We start from the raw sequence: 23,687 nt of genomic DNA on the forward strand, positions 1-23,687 counted from the left end.
AATGACAGACAATCTGTATACCTGAAGTATTTTGTGAATACTGACAGCATGTGCTCTTTGTATGCAGGCAGACTGAGTTTTTTGACAGCATGTATAAAGTATATGTGTAAAAATCTCTTTGTTTTTTTTTTTACCAGAATGAAAGGATGTTTCAAAATGAAAAAGTGCTGCACATTTACAGTTGTAATGTATAAGAAGTTACATAATTTTGCTTTAAGTAATTATTTACAGTGAAGTATTACAGTAAGAAGATTAAGTAAAAAATGAATTATTATTAATGTGTAGTCATATGGATCTATAATCACAAATGTTTTAGAAAAATGGCACAGCCGTATAAACATGTTGTATAGCACTCCTGATTTCTTTTATTATATTGCATTTTATTTTTATTCTCCACACCAAATCATGCAGCCCTCTTTGTTTAGTCCCTTTTTTAACTTTGAACTGGCCTATCAGTGTGTGTGTGTGTGTGTGTGTGTGTGTGTGTGTGTGTGTGTGTGTGTGTGTGTGTGTGTGTGTGTGTCTGTGTGTCTGTGTGTGTGTGTGTGTGTGTGTGTGTGTGTGTCTGTGTGTCTGTATGTCTGTATGTCTGTGTGTCTGTGTGTCTGTGTGTGTGTGCATGCAGCTCTGCTCTGGTTACCATATAACTGAATGAGATCGATGTGTTTGGATTGAGTGTGTATTGTCAAGGGCTCTGTGGGATTCAGATCTGTGGATGCGGAAGAGGAACTCTGGAGGAGATTTTGCCGTCAAGGCCAAATCTGCCATGCAACACACACACACACACACACACACACACACACACACACACACACACACACACACACACACACACACACACACATAAAGCTCATCTCTCTGCCAGATACTCTCCACCATCTGCCTGATTTGTCTCTACTCAAACACACACACATGCACACACACAAACATACACCAATGTGACAGTACGAAACTTTTTGTAAAGGAAAAATGTTTTTTCCATCTCTAAATGAGTCTAACTTTTTACTAACATGCAAAATGACCCTTTTCCACTGGAGTAGCATCTCACAACTTTTACTAACCTCCTCTGTCTCTTTCCTCCTGTTTTGTTTTGGGGTGTTTCTGTTTGTTTGTGTGCTGCCAGATGTTGTAGATGGGGTGAATGTGGAGGATGAGGATGAGGAAGGCAGGAGTGATGTTGAGGCGACGGCGTCTGCATCTCGCATTGATGATGTCACTCATACTAACCCCGAGGAGGAGCTGTCATCCCTATGTCTAATGGAGGATGACTTTACTAACTCTGCCACTGACCTGGCCTTTCTGGGTAACACAACACTGCATGACTTCTGCTTGTGCTTTATTGGTGCAGCTACCTATGACTCTATTTATTTATTTATTTATTTTTACCCCTGAACCCTTGTCAGCTATAACAACTACTCTGCATGTGATGAAGCTTTGCCTTGCTTCTTATCTTCATTTCACAACTAAAAAAAATATTTATATATATAATTTCTGAAGGGGGTGGTCATATATGCTGAGCACTATAGACTGTATTATCTAAATAATTTTATAAATATGTGTGTGTGTGTGTGTGTGTGTGTGTGTGTGTGTGTGTGTGTGTGTGTGTGTGTGTGTGTGTGTGTGTGTGTGTGTGTGTGTGTGTGTGTGTGTGTGTCTGTGTGTGTGTGTGTGTGTGTGTGTGTGTGTGTGTAGTGCTTTAGTACATATGTAGGTCTGTATACATACACGTGTTTGTGTGTGTGTGTATATGTGTATATATATATTACTCATTTATACAAATTACAAAATTATTTATGACATATTCGTTTGCAAAACTAATTTATGCTGAGCACTGAATATATTTCTACATTTATTTATTAAATAAATGTGTTATTTCTAAACATCAATAACAATTATTATTACATATTAAAAAATAATTGTAATTAAAATAATAGTAATATATTTATTGTTGTATATATACACACACACACACACACACACACACAGTTGAAGTCAGAATTATTAGCCTCCATTTTCATTTTTTCATTTTTTATTTCTTTTTTAATTTTTTAAATATTTCCCAAATGATGTTTAACTGAGCAAGGAAATTTTCAAAGTATGTCTGATAATATTTTTTCTTCTGGAGGAAGTCTTAATTGTTTTTAATTGCAGCTAGAATAAAAGCAGTTTTTAGTTTTTCAAACAACATTTTAAGGACAAAATTATTAGCCCCTTTAAGCTAACATTTTTTTTGATAGTCTACAGAACAAACCAACATTATACAATAACTTGCCCAATTACCCTAACCTGCCTAGTTAACTTAATTAACCTAGTTAAGCCCTTAAATGTCACTTTAAGCTGTATAGAAGTGTCTTGATAAATAACTAGTAAAATATTATTTACTGTCATCATGGCAAAGATAAAATAACTCAGTTATTAAAACTATTATGCTTAGAAATGTGTAAAAAAAAGAATCTTCTCTCTGTTAAAAAAAATTGGGGAAAAAAATAAACGGGGCTAATCATTCAGGGGGGGTAATTATTTTGACTTCAACTGTGTGTGTTTGTGTGTGTATACAGTACAGTATATACATGTGTAAATATACATGTGTATATATATTAAGGGTTTTAAAGGAATTAAAGGTTGCAAACCTACAACGACTGCTAACCTAAAGTTTTATCAGATTTTATCTAAAGAAATCACAAATAATCCCTCAACACAATTTAAAATTCATCCAGTTTTGAAGTGGCATTACTTCATTTTTAAAGCATCATAATTTGTCTTTTAATTAAAAATGCCATTCAGAAAACAAATAAGCTCCTCTTTTTCCAAGGAGTTGCTCCTGTCTGTCACAGTGTATATCATCAACTACAACTACTGTCTTGAAATTATTTTCCCTCTCCTTTGTTTTTGTTGTTTTTAATGCTTTTGTGCTGTGCTCTTACTTTTAATTAAAAAAGTATTTGTACGTATTCTTAAAACAAACAATTATATCTCCTGAAGAGATGTGAAGTCACTAATAATTACTTTTTTGTCTTCCTAAGTCATATGAGAGATAGCTAAAAGAAACCTCTAATGTTCTCTCTTTTATTTACTTGAACATTATCTACTTTTATTTGTTTCATTCTTTTGTTTTTGTCTGCCATTGTGAAAAGAGGATCTATTTTTTAAGTAGTGTGACTTTATAAGTAGGATAGAGCTTTTCTTTTTTCCATGACACACATTAACCTTGTAAATATAATATATCTCAAATTAAAGTGATCACTGGGAAGCTAACTAACATATCACATTGACTCACAGGTGTGTACATTTTTGATGATGCACATATAGTTAGATGTGTGTGTGAGTTAGCTGTTGGTCAGTACACACACACACACACACACACACACACACACACACCTGCACCTTTATCCAGGCTGTGCTGAGGCCTGATAAATGGCTCCTGTGGTGTTTTTTTGGGGGAGAGAGAGGGATGCTGGGAGACGAGGAGAACAGGACCCACATGAAAAGCTTCCTCACCTCACTTTCATCTCCAGCCCAGATGAGAGAGTGAGCGAGAGAGAGAGAGAGAGGGCAAGGCTAAACCTGCTTGTGAAAGGTTAATAGAGAAAGGCAGACTTGGAAATATAAAAGACTGACATAAACTCGTGTGCACCAAACACACCCGAAGACTAGTCTCTATGGGGAGAAAGAGAATTAGTAGTTTTTGTTCATTTAACGCAAGACACTGCAGGCAAAAACACTTTCTTGCACCTGTCATTTTTTTGTTTTTTTATAATTGGTCAAATGGAAAGACACATCCAAATGTTCATTTTATTCATTTTTATCTGTAGATTTTAAATGACATATTCACTTACGTTTTCTCAAAAAGAGTTGTTTTTTTTCTGCACTGAGCCATAAATCTGACTCCATCCCCTCACTAATGGAAAAAAGACAACTTTGGGCAGAAGTCAGATTTTTTAAAAAATGTGGCTGAAAGCTAGAGATCGTATTTGAGCTAAATGAATGGACAACATTTCAACTGGAGTCTGTCCAAGTGTCCACTGAATTAGAGCTAGAAGAATTGAGAGTGTTTCAACTTGAGTCTATTCGAGCATTCATTGATTTTTTTTTTAAGTATGCAGCTGAAGCTGTCTTGTGTTGAAATACACAGCTCTGATTAATTCCCCAGGGGATTAATTCACACAAAGTTCATTGTCGCACATACAGAGGCTTACAAAAGCAAAGCATTTTTACATATTTCTATTAAGTTGCAAAGTTCTGCTGCCTTTATTTACTTGTTTATTTGTTTGTTTTTTTGTTAAAAAAAAAGTTAGAGGCATAACAATATTGCAAATAGAATCTATAATCTCTATATAACATATTTATTGTTACAAGTCTAATAATGCATTTTATGTAATGAATATGTATTTTAATTTTAAATTATAAATAGACCATACATTTTAATAAAAAATGTGAATTTTACATTTTTTAGGTGTTTTTTTACTTTTATATTGGGATAGGATAGTGGAGGAAAGACATTGGGAGCAGAGAGAGAAAGGGTCGACATACGACCTCAAGCCGGTAATCAAACTGGGGTCGCCATGAGCACCGTAGTGCTGAATGTCGGCACACTTATCCACTAGGCCAGTGGTTCTCAAACTTTTTTCATCAAGTACCACCTCAGAAATAAATTGTCTCTCCAAGTACCATCAAAATGAGCAGTATTGAAATACAGTCCTGTAGTAGGCCCAGTAAAGTTAAAAAAACGTGGCAGATTATCTCATACATACTGTATAGGCTATATGTCATATATGTCGTATTATATACATCATTTTTTGTTAAATTTTGAAATGTGTGTAGCATGTGCATGACATATTTCATTCCTCCGTGTACCACTAGAAGGAAGCCTGCGTACCACTAGTGGTACACGTACCACAGTTTGAGAACCACTGCACTAGGCTATTGGCACGAATGAAAAAGTATTTTAATTATAAAATATATATTTTGACAGTTTATAATAACATAGTTTTATTTAAATCAATCTAAAATAAAAATAAATCCTTTTTTTTTTAAATAAAGTACATATATTTTATGTAAGGGAAAATATACATCCTGCCGATTGTTCTCACAGATTAAAGCCTGACTGGGTTATCAGCTGTTTTATGAGACTAAATAACTTTATTCTATAAAAGCTACCAACCAAATTTATACTACTCTGTTTCGAAATTGTAATCTGAGATGTAATAATTGACGCTTTAATCATACACAACTACACTAACCTATCTTTTTATTGTTTTTTCAGTCGCAAAAGGGTTTATTCAAACTAAAATTTACTGTAAACAAACATATGTCAATTTACAGGATGTGTGTGAGTGTCATTTACAAATGATAGGGGAAACTGCAGGTGTGTTGTGCTCCCAGCATCTCACTATCTCTCCAGCATATATATGTGTATATGTGAGTATGAGTGGAGTGAGAGGGCCAGTTTGCTAGAGGGCAAACATTGTCCTGTCCTCTGCTTATCTGTGTGTTGAAGATGAGTGGCCTACTGCATATAACACTTCCTTCCTTCTCTCGCTCTCTCTCTCTCTCTCTCTTTAGGTGTGACGAACAGCAGGCATGTGGACCTGAAGCTCAAGAAGATCACAGAGATTCGGCCACATGGCGGAAGCTCTCCTTCCTCTTCATCCTCTTCTTCATCACTGACGGCCTCCAGTACTTCACCCCTCAGCCCTGAACCAGGCGGCATGCAGGTAAAAAAACAACTATTTTAATTGTGTTTGCATAGCAAGTAGTGATGTTTTTACTGCTCATACTTAAGGATTCATTGTGATCAAACCTAAAAACACAATTAACTTTTATTAGATTTTCCAGAATCACTTTATTTTGTTCAGATCACTTTTATTGTCACATCATCGGCAGCACATATACTATGATGAGTGGGGAGCTTAGGTGCTGGCTTCAGCAAAATAAAACAATAGTGCAAAATACAACAACATTCTCCCCCCAAAAAACCCAAGACAATATACAATTAGCAATGTCGACAGTAATACAAAGAAGACTATGAACAGGTGTACACATAGTCTAACTGTTGGTACAAAATTATTGTACGCAATATTGTTTTAAGTTAGGATTGGTTAAAGTGCAGTGCATGGTACATCTTGACGGTATGCAGTGAGGGGTATGGAAGAGTTCGTGTGAAGTGTGTTACGTGTTCATCAAGCCCGATCTATGGGAAGAGTTGTTGGTCTCTTTTGCACATGTTGTTGACTATTGGTTCTATTGCAATTATATATAAATTATTTCTCATTAGACTGTACATAGCCTGTCTGCTTAAAATCTACAAATACTGATCCACTAACAGCCATATCACCCTGCAGCCCAAGACCGGTTACTCACTGAAGCTAAGCAGGGCTGAGCCTGGTCAGTACCTGGATGGGAAACCACTAGGGAACACTAGGTTGCTGTTGGAAGTGGTGTTAGTGAGACCAGCAGGGGGCGCTCAACCTATGGTCTGTGTGAATCCTAATGCCCCAGTAAAAGTGAAGGGGACACTACACTGTCAGTGGGTGCCGTCTTTCGGATGAGACGTTAAACCGAGGTCCTTACTCTCTGTGGTCATTAAAAATCCCATGGCACTTCTAGTGAAAGATCAGGGGTGTAACTCCTGGCCAAAGTCCCTCTATCGGCCCTTATGATCATGGCCTCCCAATCATCCTCTTTTCACCGAATTGGCTCTATAACTGTCTCTCCACTCCACCAATAGCTGGTGTGGGGTGACCGCACTGGCGCCGTTTTCCTGTGGCTGCTGTCGCATCATCCAAGTAGATGCTGCATACTGGTGGTGGTGTGGAGAGACCTCCTTCATGATTGTGAAGCGCTTTGGGTGTATGGCCATTAATAATAAATGCGCTATATAAATACACATTACATTACATTTACATTACAACATTCTTCTTACTAAAGAAATCTTTGCAGGTACATGTCAACTTACACTAACTCTAAACCGGAGCATAAGTCTATTAAAGAGAACTAGTTTCAATGTAATTGCATTGTACCTTACAATCAACAAAATTGTAAACAACCTTCAGAATAATGTGATACCAATTGTTTTTGCTGATGAACAATAACAATACTGACCAATCAGAATTCTTCTTGGCAGATGACAAAATGTCTTAATTATTTAAAATAAACTGAATCATCCCTAATTTGGTGGTTCATTCTGCTGTGGAGATCCCAGATAAATCAGGGGCTAAGCCAAAAGATAGTGAGTGAATGAGTTGTTACTAAATACATTAAGTGACATTTTAGTTGTTTTTATATATAGATTGAAATGTTTGTTGTATTTTTCTTGCCCCCGTAGTGTTCAGACTAGGGCAGCACAAAATATTGATTCAGCATCGAAATCGCAATGTGTGGATCTGCAATAGCCACATTGCGGGGTCTGCGATCATATTGAGTTGTGATTATAATGACCAGGAGCCACATTTCAGAATGTAATTTGTGAAGTTATCGCAAAATCTAACCCTAATAAAGTGAACCATTTTCATTTGGATGTGTTTTTAAGGACTGTGGCTAAGATATCAAGTGGAATAAAACTTTAAAATTTCTTGGTTTTATAGATTTAACAAAAATTGAATTGTATTTAATATTTTATACAATGAAGACAGAACAATATTATGTCATCAATGTAAATGTATGTTCTTAAATGCTCTTCAGCTCAAACTATAAAACACAAAACAATTTATTTTGATCATTGTTTTTTAGTGAAATTATATTCATATCACAATTTATATAGCAGAAAAACTAAATATTGCAATGCCAGTTTTTTTTATAATATTGTACAGCACTAGTTTAGATTTGCATCTTAATACAGGTGTAAACAGGGATTTAAAATATGATTTTGTAGATTAATGTCACAAAAAGTAGATAAGGGAGACCGTTTTCTTTGATTTACCTGTTGATGTTTTTTTTACTGATAAATAAAACTGACTAATAAAAATTTGTATATATGATCTTTTTTGATCATTTCATTTAATATTGAAAAAATAAGTTGGCATAATTCATGTTTAACACAACAATTTGCAAGGAAAGACATGATATTGTTTCTCGCTATGCAGTTAAACATTCCAGAAGGACATCTGTAGCTTACTTGTTGTAGTCATGTTATGGAGGTTTACAATATGAAGTGATTTTCCTGAATCTTTTCATCACTTAGACTGTGTTAGTTAGGTTTAAAGGCCAAGATGGGCTGGTTTTCTTTCATTCTCTGTCTCTTGGTTATTGTTTATCCTTAGGAATACCTCTTATTCGTACATTAAGCCAAACACATGAATGACATTAAAGAGCCATTACCTCACATCACACCTGACCTTTACTGACAAACAAGAGAGCTTAGGAGTATCGACAGCAGCTTGTGGCTCCCGATGTCAACATGCACTGGATTGATTTGCTGTGTTTATTAAATACCAGCTTTCTGTGTGTAAGATCACGCATACCTGTGGACTGCTGACTGATGGTGTTTGTGTGCGTGCATGTGTGTGTGTGTGTGTGTGTGTGCGCGCGATGGCCTCCTGTCTCGCTGTTGTATTCAGAGCCCCCAGGTGGTGACTGCAGGGCATGTTCACTACCTTCCCCACCTGTTTGCCTCTCTCTCGCTCTCTTTCTCTCTGCTGACAGAGGGGATTTCCTGCGAGCAGATGTTAGCAGGCACTTTGATGCATTGACTGCAGCGATGTGTTAATTTGGGTTGGCAGGCCTCATTCAGCAGCAGGTGTGAAATGATTGGTCGAGGTTTCTCAAGGACTGGTCACTTATAGGTTAGATTCCAAAGACTAGTAGGTGCATTAAGTTTTAATCACATAATTAAGTTTTAATTACATAATAACATTTGGTTTTGGAGAGGAATTAAATTATTGGAAATTATTTACAAATGGTATCTTGTTTATTATAAAAAAAATAATAATAATACAATCTGAAGTTCGTGAGTTAATTTCCTTGTAAAGTGAAATGGTAAAATACTAAAACAAATGCTAAAAACACTGTAAGAATCATTTTTGTGTACGTGTGTAGGAAAGGAAACTGCAACATTCATTCAAAAAGACATTAAGAGCATGAAGGCATCTTATTTAAATAGACTATTTGTGGTTTAATATACTCAAACACTAGTTCTTCTTTTCTTAATTCATTCAGATTTTACTAAAACTAATTATTTATTCACAATTTCCCAAATTCTGTAAGTTTGTGTTATACTCTAATTCAATTTTATGAATGGATTTACCAGTTCCACTCTATTTATTATTATTTTCTTTCATTTATATATTCTTTTGACACTAGCAGCAATTCTATATTGTATTCTGTAGTATGTCTCTAGCCTATGTGCTGTAAACTTGCTCATGAGCACTCCTAGTGCAGTTGCATTAATGTTGTTAATTGATTGCACATCTGGACAAATCTTCAGAAAATAATTATAAGAAATGATTTGCATGGAAATGAAAATCAAGATCTCATACCAATTTGACGAGGAGTTATCTAAAAGAATTAAAAGCATGTTGTTTTATTAAACTACAGCAGTGCTCTGTTGATTAAAGTATTACCTAAAAGAAAAATCAATAAAATCTATACCACTTAATTAGATGTCTTTTGCAAAGACATCTCACAGCAAGAAGGTCTCACAGCAGGAAGGTCGCTGGTTCGAGCCCCGGCTGGGTCAGATGGCATTTCTGTGTGGAGTTTGCATGTTCTCCCCATGTTGCCGTGGGTTTCCTCCGGATGGTCCAGTAGTCCAAAGACATGTGGTACAGGTGAATTGAATATGCAAAAATTTTCCGTAGTGTGTGTGGGGATTTCCCAGTGTTCTTATTTACTAGTAGTCAAATTTGATTCAATAATATATTATAAGGCGACGCAGTGGTGCAGTAGATAGTGCTGTCGTCTCACAGCAAGAAGGTCGCTGGTTGGAGCCTCGGCTGAATCAGTTTGTGTTTCTGTGTGGAGTTTGCATGTTCTCCCTGCGTTCTCGTGGGTTACCTCCGGGTGCTCCGGTTACCCACACAGTCCAAAGACATGTGGTCAAGGTAAATTGGGTAGGCTAAAATTGACCATGTGAGTGAGTGTGTAAGGATGTTTCCCAGAAAAGGGTTGGGGCACAAAGGGCATCTGCTGCCTATAACATGTACTGGATAAGTTGGCGGTTCATTCTGTTGTGGCGACCCCTGATTAATAAAGGGACTAAGTACAAGTAATAAAATAAGTTCCTTGAATTTAAAATAATCTTTTATTGTAATTTTTTTTTGACCTGAAGCTGAGATTTCTGCGCATTTACAATGTCCCCTGCTGATAAACCCCACTCCACAGACAAGCAGACATCAGAAGAGTGGACTTCACTTCAGTGCACTGTTATCTCTGCCTGTTTTTACAAGCTAATTAAATCATCTATAATCAATGATAGTAAACAAAGAACATGCAGTTGTACAATCCACAATCCGTCACTCCTTGCATTTAAATAAGGATGGAGCTTTCTCAATATCAACACTCGCTGTCTATTTAGACTACTACAACATGATCAGCACTAATGTGCATGATATGCGAGTTTGCAGTAAACACAATGATCACTGCTGTTCAAAACATTGCATTTCATTTATCATCTCAACCTATTTGAGTGACCATTTATTTGAATCAATTTTTAACAGACTCTCTGTGTTTTATATATTCAAACACTAGTCCATTTAACTAATGGATGGTCTGTAGAGTCAATAGAGTATGTGCAGTACTCTAAATTTAATTTTATGAGTGGATTTATCAATTACACTCTCACCATTTTCTGTCATTTAAAAACTCAATACTGTATTGTACAGTATGACTGTATTATGCAGAAACAGATTACTGCTGTTCAAAACAATGCATTTCGTTTAGCATCCCAACCTATCTGAGTCACCATTTATTTGAATTGATTTTCAACCAACTCTCCGAATCATTACATCCCTATTAGTAACTAAGACGAGGGCCATTTATTTGCTCATAATGCATCGTTCAATTGTAATTCTGAAAGACTTTTAGTGGGCAGGGCCTTGTTCTCTCATTCTCTGTGAAGTGTCCAGCACCTGCTGCAGGCCTGCACAACAGGCCAAAACCCACAGGAGGATCAGCAGGGTTACGAGTGCTGCTGCTCTGAGCCCCAGTGCTTAGTGGAGTTTTAAAGAAAGAGACCCTCATCCTCTGCTTTCTCGTCCTCACCCTCTTCTCAAGCACAACCTTGTATTAATGATAAAGGAGTCAAAACTGTTCATTTGTTTTTCCTCTGGCATTTTTAAATTTGCAATCATAGAAAATGCTAATACTAGCTTTATAGCACTGAAAGCCTACGCCCCACCCTGCAAATTGCCATCCAAAGCCATTCCGTCTGAATGCATGAACGCACACTAGTCAACATCACTACAATACATCACATAACGTTCTTATTTACAATCCCACATTTTTAAAAAAGAAGGTAGGTTGATGATGTTTCCCTGATGGTCCCTAAACTTCGTCCATGAATTCACCCATGACATAATCCAGTGTATGCAGAGGTGTATGGACAGCCTATCGTAATGTTCGGATAGAATGTTTTGATTGGATAAATTTTTCTTGGTCCTACACCTTCCACACTATATTAAAATGCATATAAATACCACTTCATTCAGTTTGAACCATTTCATTTAATGATTTCTACCAGGATGTGAAGAAACTTTAAACCAGCATAATGACAATTGGTTTCGACAATCACCTATTGCACCTTTAAGACAAACACATTAGAATCACGTTCTCTGTTTCAAGCCCAGCTGAATCTGAATCAACCTCTTCCTCTCTTGAGGATTCTTCCATCCCACAACTCCTAGAGACCTTACTAGGATATTTTGGGACAGAGCATTTTTTTTACCTCTCAGAACGCACACACACACACACACACACACACACACACAAACAGTGCAGCCCCCCAGTGCTCCCGGTTGTGTCTCATTAGCAATTGTCTCTATGCACTGTGAGCCTCCTGCCATGGTGGCACACGATAACCGCCTGCAATGAGCAGCAGACCGCAACATTAGTCACGCATCCCACAAACACACACTCACCTCTGCCAAAATAATACCCACCACCACAATAATGATCAGGCGATAACAGATTAAAAGGCGAGGATCGTGATGTGGGGATAGCCCTGATATCTGCCCCAGCCAGGGGTACCGAGGGGCCGTGGGGGCAGGTGTTTCAGGGACGGGGTTGTTAGCGAGGGTTGGAGGCCTTGGGCCCTTAGGGAAAGGGGGATTCTAGCGAGGCTTTGGGTTTGAATCCTGTTTGTTTTCTTTGGACTTTAACATGAGAGGAATCAGACGGGGTTAAAGGGCTTTGTTGAGCTGTCTCTGGAGATCCAGGCTGTTGAATGTGTCGTTTTAACACGTAACACGCTCACGCCTTTGGTTTTGTGGGATGACTCTGCTACGCTTTCTACTTATGGGGTGGATTTAAGGTGAAATGGTTTTTTTTTCCTCTCCTCAGACTGGCAACATATGTTTTGTAAGTCAATGATGTGCTGCTCATTTTTTGTTGTTTTAACTCATCTTGTCTTTTAGAATTTCTTGCTGAAGTATTATAACTCTACAGTACATTAAGTTATTTGAATATGCTTGATGTTGTTTCTAAATTCAATTAGTTTTTTATTTGTTAATTTGGGGTTTAATATGCCATGCAGTTGGACTCCTTATGATAATTGTGTATTAATTGTTCATAGATCAACATTGTATTAAAGAGATGATGTCAACCATTGAGAACTTCGAGGATGACAAATACACTTTAATTAACATGTACACATAGACTCTGGATCACCTGTATGCTATAAAACCAGTAGTTAACTATCTTTATACTTTAAATAATAACTTATATCTGATTGCATCTTTACCCTAATTTGAGTGTAATCCAATAATGTACACCTTTGTAAAGCTGCTTTTAAACAATAATTATAAAAAGCTTTATACTAATAAACTGAATTCAATTAAATAAATTAAATGTCCCTAACTGCTATGTTCTAGGGCTATAACCGCCAAAAACAATCAATTGAAATTGCTAAATTGTCCTCCCCAGTAATTAAAAATCTTGTACTGCTGTGTCTGTTTGTTTGTTCAAATTAGTGTAGGTGGGGTTTTGGGTTCATAAAAGTGCAAATAGATTGATTACTTCCCAATTAGAAATAAACTAAAACTAGAATAATTATTTTCTTCTTTTTGTTTTTATACCTTTTATAAAGCAAATTGGTCCCCCTCAATGTTACATAGAGTACATTCTACTAGATGCGTACAGTATCTGTCCCTAAAAAAAAAAACATAATTACTGTGAATAAAAGTATTTCAACCCAAAACTTTCTAAAATTAACTTATAGGTTTATTTCTGAGAGTTGTTCTGTAAAGGTAAATGTCATACATTTGGTTCTCAGATTTTTTTTCTTTATTATAAACACTTTACAAATGTACAAACCCTGTCATTGTCCTTGCCCTCAACCCAATTGAACTATGTTACTTAGAAAAAAACTTCAAACACCTCAATTGATTTAAAAACATGAAATTATAAATAAATTCTACAAATAAATACTATTTTACAATCGACTCCATTTTTCTGTCAGTCCTGTCACATTTATATAAATTTAACATAAATACATGTCTAAGGCTATGACTCGGAAGTGACATGATACATTCTATCGTTGAATTGTAAAATCTAGTATTAATTGACAAGTTCTGGGTTTTAACACATATTTTGCTCAGTTTTAAATCTGTCAGGTCAAGTTGCAAATCTGTACACCACGAATCTTTCTTGGATTCTGATGTTTTTTAGTGCAGAGTCAGACTTAATGCAGACAGAGCATGTATTAAAATTTAAAGTAAACATTTAATATCAAGTGTTTGTGTTAATAACAATGAGGTGTGTAGTAATTAAACACATACTATAAAGTAGGATGTTGATATTTATGATAATTATATTGGTTAAAAAAACATTCCATATACTTTTTTATTATTTATTTGACTAAAATATATATTTCTTTCATTATATCATTACCACAGCCTTTTATATTGTCGTCCAATGTACAAATATGCGTTCAGAATCTAACCAAGCCTAAAGGGATCTCTGAAAGTGAAGTTACAACCTGTCATGATGGCTAAAAAGAAGCTGCCTATTAGGGTTTTGACAGCTGATATTGTCCTATTAAACACATGGGATCAGTTGGATAAACAGCCATAACTGTTAATATTCACACATACAGACTCGGAGCGTCTCGGAGATCAGGCTAAATTTGTTGTTCTCTAGAGACAGGCTAATTGCAGCTTTGTTTTCAAAAGTTATAATTTAAGAATAAACAGGCCAGAGGCGCTGTGTGCATCTGTTGGTGTGCCCTTGTCTTTATTAGCAGTGCTGTTTGCGTACACACATCAGTGAGCTAGCGTCTGCGCTAACAATGTTTCTCCCTCTCAGTCTCAAGCAGTGGAACGTGTTCGCTAATTGCGAACTTTATTAGACGTTTCCTATTATTATTGACGTTGCAAATGTTATTCTGAACGCTGCCGTTTCGCTTTCCAGTCTGCTTGGCTTATTGGGCCCCAGCACATAATAACACATTTCAATATTGAGGTGATTGGAAGCCGCAGTGAGAAGCTGCTAACACGTGTTCGCTTCCAAGACAATAGTGCTTTTAATTTGCATAATCTGAATACATTTTCTGGCTCAGGTTTTGTTGAAAGTAGACTTAATTGCCTTATTTCCTTTGTGCTTGTGAGTTAATGTGGGATTCGGAGATGTACCAAATGCTCCAGAACCTTCCCTCGACCGTTCTTCAGGCATGTGCCGCTCCATCGTTAAACATTTCTTGCCCATGTGTGTCTAATTTGTTCTTTTCTTTAATGTCGGCTGGCGTCAGAAGCAACTTTTATTCAAATGACTCTGCTCTACTTTTAAGTTAACTACTCTTTTACTCTTTCTCTTTTTTCCCCTCTTCCCCTCCCTTCATCCCTCCCCCTTTTTAATGCGTTTACAGAATAATGTAGATGAATTACATGCGGAGCGTCTCCGGAGGGCCACTGAGCGCCTGCGCAGTCCCGTTGTCTTCCAAAAGGAGTCTGCTGTCAGGAAAACGCAGCTCAAATCCTTCAGCCAATATGTGGAGACCAGGCCAGGTGAGGTCCTTTAACTCTTGCTGGTGTCACTTCCTTTAAAAAGACAGCATAATTCCTGTTCTGTAATCTATATCTAATATCTAATCTTATTTAATATATTTTATGGATAAAGCCAGTGAAGTCATTTTTCGTGTCTTAACGCTAGAAAAAACAGATTTCTATATCTTTTATCATTCTGACTGATTTGAGGCTTCTTTAATATCTGTTATTTTTTCACCACAGTAAGTTTTACTGAGTACAAATATGAATTAAAGGAGGTTTTTTTGGTAGATAAAATTGTTAATTTTAGAAATTAGTATTTTTTTAAATACATTGATTTTTGGACTTTTGGAATTTTTAATAAAATCTTTAATAAAGTTTTAACCTTTAATAAAATGTTATACTGTATAAGAAAACTCAGGGTTCTACAATTATATTGGCTTTATTTGATTAAAGGTACGGTGGCTGAGAGAGCTTAACGTGCTGCAATTTAAGAAAACACATGCAATTACAAAAAACACCAGCAAATAAATTTGATCTTTATTTGTTTGACAGCACACATGCTGCAAATACTCACAACGCATATAGATTAAAAGAAAATGTGCTGCATTTTCTCACAACTCGAATAAAAACAATGAAACGTGCTGAATTTTCTCACAAACAAATTATAATGGAACGCTCTGCATGTTCTTACAACGCAAACAAAAATAATGAAACGCGCTGCCAGTTCTTACAACACAAGCAAAAATAATGAAACGCGCTGCATGTTCTTAAAATGCAAACAAAAATAATGAAACGCGCTGCATGTTCTTACAACGCAAACAAGAATAATGAAACGCGCTGCCAGTTCTTACAATGCAATCAAAAATAATGAAACGCGCTGCCAGTTCTTAAAATACAAACAAAAATAATGAACGCGCTGCCAGTTCTTAAAATGCAAACAATAATAATGAAACGCGCTGCCAGTTCTTAAAATGCAAACAAAAATAATGAAACGTGCTGCCAGTTCTTAAAATACAAACAAAAATAATGAAACGCGCTGCCAGTTCTTAAAATGCAAACAATAATAATGAAACGCGCTGCCAGTTCTTAAAATACAAACAAAAATAATGAAACGCGCTGCCAGTTCTTAAAATGCAAACAAAAATAATGAAACGCGCTGCCAGTTCTTAAAATACAAACAAAAATAATGAAACGCGCTGCCAGTTCTTAAAATACAAACAAAAATAATGAAACGCGCTGCCAGTTCTTAAAATGCAAACAATAATAATGAAACGCGCTGCCAGTTCTTAAAATGCAAACAAAAATAATGAAACGCGCTGCCAGTTCTTACAATGCAAACAAAAATAATGAAACGCGCTGCCAGTTCTTACAATGCAAACAAAAATAATGAAACACGCTGCCAGTTCTTAAAATGCAAACAAAAATAATGAAACGCGCTGCCAGTTCTTAAAATGCAAACAAAAATAATGAAACGCGCTGCCAGTTCTTACAACGCAAACAAAAATAATGAAACGCGCTGCCAGTTCTTAAAACGCAAACAAGAATAATGAAACGCGCTGCATGTTCTTACAATGCAAACAAAAATAATGAAACGCGCTGCATGTTCTTACAACGCAAACAAAAATAATGAAACGCGCTGCATGTTCTTACAACGCAAACAAGAATAATGAAACGCGCTGCCTGTTCTTACAATGCAAACAAAAATAATGAAACGCGCTGCATTTTCTCAAAACCCAAACAAAAATAATGGAACCCCCAGCGTTTTCTCATAACTCAAACAAAAATACTGAAACTCTCTGAATTTTCTCACAACTCAAAAATAACGAACTGTGCTGCATTTTCTCACAACTCAAACAAAAAATAATGAAACACACTGCATTTTCTCATAACGCAAACAAAATTAATGAAACGCATGGTTCATTTTTTTCACACCGCAAGCAAAAATAGTGAAACGCGCTCCATTTTCTCAAACAAAAATATCGAAACATGCTGCATTTTCTTATAAGACAAACAAAAATAATGAAATGCACTGCATTTTCTTAAAACACAAACAAAAATAATGAAACATGCTGCATTTTCTTATAATGCAAAGAAAAATAATGAAACGTGCTGCATGTTCTTACAATGCAAACAAAAATAATGAAACGCGTGCTGCATTTTCTCAAAACGCAAACAAAAATAATGAAACATGCTGCGTTTTCTTATAGCGCAATGAAAAATAATGAAACGCACTGCATTTTTTCATAACACAAACAAAAATAATGAAACACGCTGCATGTTCTTACAACGCAAACAAAATTAAACGCGCAGCATTTTCTCAAAACGCAAACACAAACAATGAAACACGCTGCATTTTTTAAAAACGCAAACAAAAATAACGAAACACATGCTGCGTTTTCTCACAGCACGTACAGTTTTCGAAAACGCACTGCATTTTCTCACAACACAAAAATATCAGAACACAACGGAAATATTTTAAGGAGACTCAAAAACATGACGGTTGCGCTGTGCCGTGACCATTGCTCATTGATGAGTCTATTTGCTGCATGTGTGCTATCTTTTTCTCAATTTTCTGTCATTTTTTGTAATTGCACATGTTTTCTAAAGTGCAGCACATTAAGCTCTCATGTCACTGTACAAAGGTATTACTTTGCAAAATGAAAAACAATGAAAATGAAAAACAATTTTTCTGTTGAACAAATGAAGAATGTTGGAAATCATTCATGTCCAGAGCAGTAAACGAAAATATGCTATGGAAGTCAATGGCTACTGGTTTCCAACACTTTTCAAATTATCTTCTTTTGTGGAAAGGTTTGCAAAAAGCCAGTAAATGACAGCAGAAGTTTTTGTTTTTGCATGAACAGATTAAGTATAATACTGAGGTTTCCCCAAGAGGACTTCAAACAAGCTTCATGTATTTATATATGCCAATAAGTTGTTTTAATAAAGATATCATAACTGTCTTTTAGGTTTGCTTGATAAAGATGAAATGTCAGAATATTCATGTATAGTGATTTTGTATCTTTGCCCAGGTGAAAATAAGCTCTATCAACCTTTAATATATTTTGTTTCAGAGGTGAAAAGGCAGAGATCTGTGCCTGAAGCGGTCGAGGAGAGAGGAGCTCTGACAGAGGCGGACGGACGAAAGCCAACTGAAGATGAAGTACTTCATGCATATTTAAATTCTCCGTCAGCGCTGCTCGTTCTGGTGTTGTCTGTGACATCAGGTCATAGTTGGACGTCACATTCGCACACAGTCACTCACATCTGTCTGAGGGCCAGAGAGGGGTTTTAACGCTGATGTCAATCTGTTCTTCCCTAAAGCCGATGAAACCAGCCAAATTAGACTGCTGTTCCCTGATAATTGTAAGATTAGGGGAAAAAGAAATAGGCTGAGCAGTGATACCTTTTTCCATTACTCTTTTTTCTTGTCTTTTTTCTCTGTACTCTTTTAATTTGCTCTAAATTTACCCTTAAATTTTTACTTTTTAATTACAGTATGAATAAAATAAAAATTTTGGTAAAATTATTCATCAAACATTTAATGTGATTGTATCAGACTGACTGTAGTTAACTAAAATCATAAAACTTATTTAAAAATATATATATTTTAAATTAATGCCTACTAAATAAATATTTTTTGTATTTTTTTTTAACTAAATGAACTAAAAAAAAGAAACTATAAAGAAACTATTAAGACACAAAATGACTTGAAGTGAATATAGCTTTCTTTTTCTACAAGCCCTTTTAATTTGTTGTAATTTGTTCATTTATTTATGAACATATAGTTTGTAAATCCATAGAGTAATTATACTGTAATTAACAAAAATCATAACTATAAAAATAAAATAAGTTTTGATGCTTATAATTATAGTATGTTAAAATGATAAAATATATTAATTAAAGTAATATAATAAAAAAAACTGTTACTAAAATGTTCGTTTTTTATCTACAAATATGTTTTAAGAGGCTAATAATATTGTCCTTAAAATGATTTTTTGATCCACATATTGGATGAGACTTCTCTATAAGAAAAAAAGTATATATTGTAATATATACTGTGAAATGTTCCTTTCTCTGTTAAGCATCACTTGGTAAAAATATGAAAAAGAATTACAATTTCACAGAAGGGCTAATCATTTTTTAACTGCTTGTTTCAACATGCAGGCTGATTTTGTGAAATATTTTAATTACTGCACCACTCTGGCTCTCAGGCCAGAGCACAGAAACATACCCTGGGCAGAGAGAGAGAGAGAGAGAGAGAGAGGCAAGGTCAGTGGAGACCAGCTCTGCCCCTCTCTGTGTAGGGGTTAATGGGTGTTGAACTTGCCCATTACCCAGCTCAAGCTGAATTACCCAGCGAATGATGTTTGCATTAATATAATATATATGGAAATTTCAACACTTAATTATGGCAGAGAGGCGAGAGTGGAGGGGAGGGGGCTGATCATGTGTAAAATTGATTTGTGGGAGAAGTATTTGATAGAGCGGCGAGGAAGAGGAAGATGCAGTTTGATGGACAGCAGGAGGACTCAGGCAGAAAAAGTGCTGTCTGTGGTGGAAAAAAACTTTCTTCCCTATTTCCCTCTTTCCCATTATGAAATAAGGTGCATCAGCACTAAAAATATATGTGTTTTTTTTGCAGCAGTCTTTAGGATGTGAATTTCAATGAGTGCTCTTTACCCCCTCCCTCAAGTAGGAAGGTTGGAAAGGGAAGAGGGCAGAGAGGAATAAAGGAGGTGTGCGTGTGTCACTATCACACACTTAGCCTGTGTTTACAGTAGTGCATTAGTTTCAAACATGCAACTTTGGCTAAACTTACAGCTGGCATCCACACTACTCCAGAGATTTTGACTCTCTAATAGTTTTGATCAGGCTGCACACCCCATTTAAGGTTAAAAACTGGGGTTGAGTTTCAGTGTACTACTCTTACAAGACAAATTCTCAACTGAAGTTTATGCCCAATATTAGTTTATTCATTATTATATTAAATAGTTATTAATTATTATATTATGTACTATCAATATAGCTGTACAATACAGATATATTTTTGCAATAAAGCAATTATATGCTGTAGTGATTAATTAATCCATTACAATATTATTTAAAAAAGATCTTATAAAAGAATTTCAACCGTCTCATATGTCTTTTTAAATCGGTATATAATCATAACTAGGCCCTAGATCACGTTTTTCAATCAGTAGGAGAAATGTGATGTTTATAGAGCTTATAGAACTATATTTTTTTTAAATTATAAATATAGAAAACGATTATATGATAAAGATGTATATATAATATAAAATTATAAGAGTTTCTAAAAAAAATTATAAAAAGTATAAAATTATAAATTCTAAAACAATTTCATCACTCTCATATTTCTTTTTACATCTGTATTTGATCATCACTCTTGTATATCTTTTACATATGATCTTCACTAGGCCTTAGATCACATTTTTTTCAATAAATAGGAGAAATGTGATGTTTATAGAGTTTATAAAATTATTTAAAAAATTATATATATATATATATATATATATATATATATATATATATATATATATATATATAATCATTCATATATTATTAATTTTTTTTGTAAAGATTATGAAAGAATTTCATCCCTTTCATATATCTTTTTACATCTGTATATGATCATCGCTAGGCCAGATCACTTGTTTTTCAATAAGTAGGAGGAATGTGATGATTATAGCGTTTAAATTACTTCACTAAGTGGCTGTTTGCATGATTAAACTGACAGTGTCAATTTATGCATTCAAAAAACAGACCTAAATAACATTTCTTTTTAAAAAACTTTATTTTTAAAGGCCAAAAATCCACAACGTATGGCTTGTGTTTTTTAAGCGCATCTTTAAAAAAAAGAAGCCCAGGTTGTGTATTTTAAGCAAACTTGGCAACTCAAGTGAACAAACCAAATGCAGTCTGTTGAAAATGATGGCATGGCTTTCCACATTCACATCCCGGTTGGCTTTTTGCAATCATTTCATATCCTTCTCTTATTCATTAAGCCCCATCAAATGACAAGAATGTTAATTTTGATTGATTTTTGTTACTTGTGCTCAAGTTCAAATCAACTAAGGTGGCAGAAAGTGCACCCCATATGTTTTCTTTATTTTAAGATGCCACATTGTTTCATTTTCAGAAATAAGCTTGCAGTTTAACAGTTTTATTTCTCCCTAATCACAGTCTCTCTAGTCTTCCGCCTCAGCTGAGTGTGGTGCCAGCAGTGTTTCTGAATCTGTACATAAGAGTGAATCTGAGCACGTGTGGATCTGACAGATCCCTGCTGATAGGCCCTCAGGCACTGACCCACCTCTCTCATATATTTCAATTTTGCCTCAGTGTCAGACTGCTGTATTGCTGGATTCTCTCTCAGGTCATTTAGCGAGTGTTTATATTGGTGTGCAAGTGCTCATTTCTGCCTGAGGCACTACACGTAAAGTCAAACCTCATCGTTTACAGCTACAGGCCGCAGTTTCAGGAAGGAAATATCCATGAAAGTAAATTAATAAATGGATACATAAATCAATTCAGCAATCATTATTCACACATAGTAAAAAAGTATGAAATTGTAGTATTTTATGTATATCGTATATATTTATATTTTTTATATACACGTAAGCCATTTTTAACTTAATATAAAAAGTAAGAGCATCTACTTTAAGCTTCAGCCCTTAGTCCTTTAATATATAAAGTTAATAAATTATAAAAAGAAAACACAGTGAGACAAGAAATTAAATGACTGTTTTGAGTTGTTTTGTATTTTATTTACATGTGATTTATTAGTTTCATTTTCATTTCCTTTATTTACTGACATGAATATTCAAATTTACATTTAAAGCTGCACAACAATACGTGAAGGAGATCTAAAAGATCATAAATAACTTAAACAACTCTTTAAACAGAGGCAGAAAAAATTACGAGGCTCTGTTTACATTTTTTTATTTGTATACATTTATAATTACATTAAAATACAATTTAAATTACACATGTATGCTATTTTTTGCATGCAAAATGTATGCATATATTCAAAGCATTTAAAGTCTATAATTTCAAAATCAGATTTTTACTGTACCAAGGATTAGGACAGTAAAGAAATTAATGGATTTTTTTACCAGCACAAAAAATATAAATAGCAACTCAGCAACAACAGCAGTTGTTTTTAAATCATACTCCTATTTAATATACATTTATACTATTTTTAACATGATACATCCACTTTATGTTAATATGATGTTTCATTTTAGTTGATATAAAAATAACAAATGTTCTTCATTTTTTATTTTTATGTGTTTATTGTTCATTTCTTTATAGCTTACAGTTAGCATTGTGTTTATTAATCTCAATTAACATTAAGAATAATGAAATTGTTTATGACAGTTCACAGCCATTTAACTGATGTTAATGAACACAATCTAAATTGTAATAATGTATTAGTAAACGTTGAAACATGCAATAGCTAAAATTAATAAATGCTCTATAAACATTTTTCACTGTTAGCTCATTATCATTTTTTTTTCCTTTTTTTAATTTATTTATTTAGGTAATAATTTGACATAATTTTTTACAAGAATCCCCATTACCTTTTAGCAAGAATCCACATTTAACAAGAATTCCCATTCCCTAATTTCCAAAGAAAGCACATAAAAGAGCATAGGCTTGCTTGCTTAATTAATTAAAGCCACACATTCAGCAGTCATCATTATGACCGCTGTTCCCCTGGCATTATAAAGCCCGGATGTGATGCTTCATTTCTAACCTCTCATCACTCCCCCTTTCCTCTCGTTTGTTCTCTCCCAGCAGAAAGCGTTCAAAGACACCAGTCAGTACGTGGTGGGAGAACTGGCGGCGCTGGAGAGTGAGCAGAGGCAGATCGACACGCGGGCCTCGCGCGTGGAGAAGCGTCTGCGCTATCTCATGGACACAGGTACGCCGCCCAATTACACTGTAAACAGTTTTGGCAAATTGAGCGTTCACAAACTCTTATGGAGTTTGGGAAGTGTGAATCTTTGAAGCCGGGATGTTGGGGCGGCAGCGGGGATATGAAAAGGGGCGGTGAGGATGCAGGGAGGCTCTCTGGGCCGCCGTGATAAGAGAGCCTTCATGGGAGCTGATAACTAGTGCTGATAGCGTCCGCCAGCCAGCCACTATTGAACAGTACCGTGCAGCCATGCGCAACAGAACCTCATATCTGGCCTTCAATGATATGCTGTAGAAGAGAGAGAGAGAGAGAGGGTGAAGAGGGGAGAAAGAAAAACGGGGAGGGCTGATGTTTGGGGGCTGGACCGAAAGGAAATGTTGAAATAATGAAAGACACATATTAATAGATACATGCACTTGCTCTTCTCCTCCTCTCTCTCTCTCTTTTGCTCTCTCTTCTCTGCAAATATACACATATGAAAGCACCTGGGGTGATCTTTCAGGTGTATATATAGCAGGGTCTTTGTTCAAATATGGAGCTCAATAACTGAAATTTGACAAAAGCTGAGGCTGATATGAAACAATCATTTCTCGGAAAAGTATTGTTGGGAAATA

The 23,687-nt window shown here is 35.4% G+C and overlaps 1 protein-coding gene across 9 annotated transcripts in view; it reads left to right on the plus strand.

The window, feature by feature from the left end:
* The window catches only part of ehbp1 (EH domain binding protein 1), a 196,198-nt gene that overhangs the window by 135,158 nt on the left and 37,353 nt on the right, over positions 1–23,687 (plus strand). For 3 of the 9 annotated variants that reach the window (XM_087290470.1, XM_087290472.1, XM_087290478.1), the window contains 5 exons: positions 1,124–1,303; positions 5,563–5,714; positions 15,014–15,152; positions 18,209–18,297; positions 22,953–23,079. In XM_087290470.1, coding sequence (XP_087146596.1) covers positions 1,124–1,303; positions 5,563–5,714; positions 15,014–15,152; positions 18,209–18,297; positions 22,953–23,079 — 687 coding nt within the window. The remainder of the gene's footprint in view (positions 1–1,123; positions 1,304–5,562; positions 5,715–15,013; positions 15,153–18,208; positions 18,298–22,952; positions 23,080–23,687) is intronic. The other 6 variants (XM_087290471.1, XM_087290473.1, XM_087290474.1 and 3 more) reach the window with 3 other exon arrangements.

This window comes from Danio rerio, chromosome 17 (genome assembly GCF_052040795.2).
Source record: "Danio rerio strain M-AB ecotype USA chromosome 17, GRCz13ab, whole genome shotgun sequence".
NCBI lineage: Eukaryota > Metazoa > Chordata > Actinopteri > Cypriniformes > Danionidae > Danio > Danio rerio.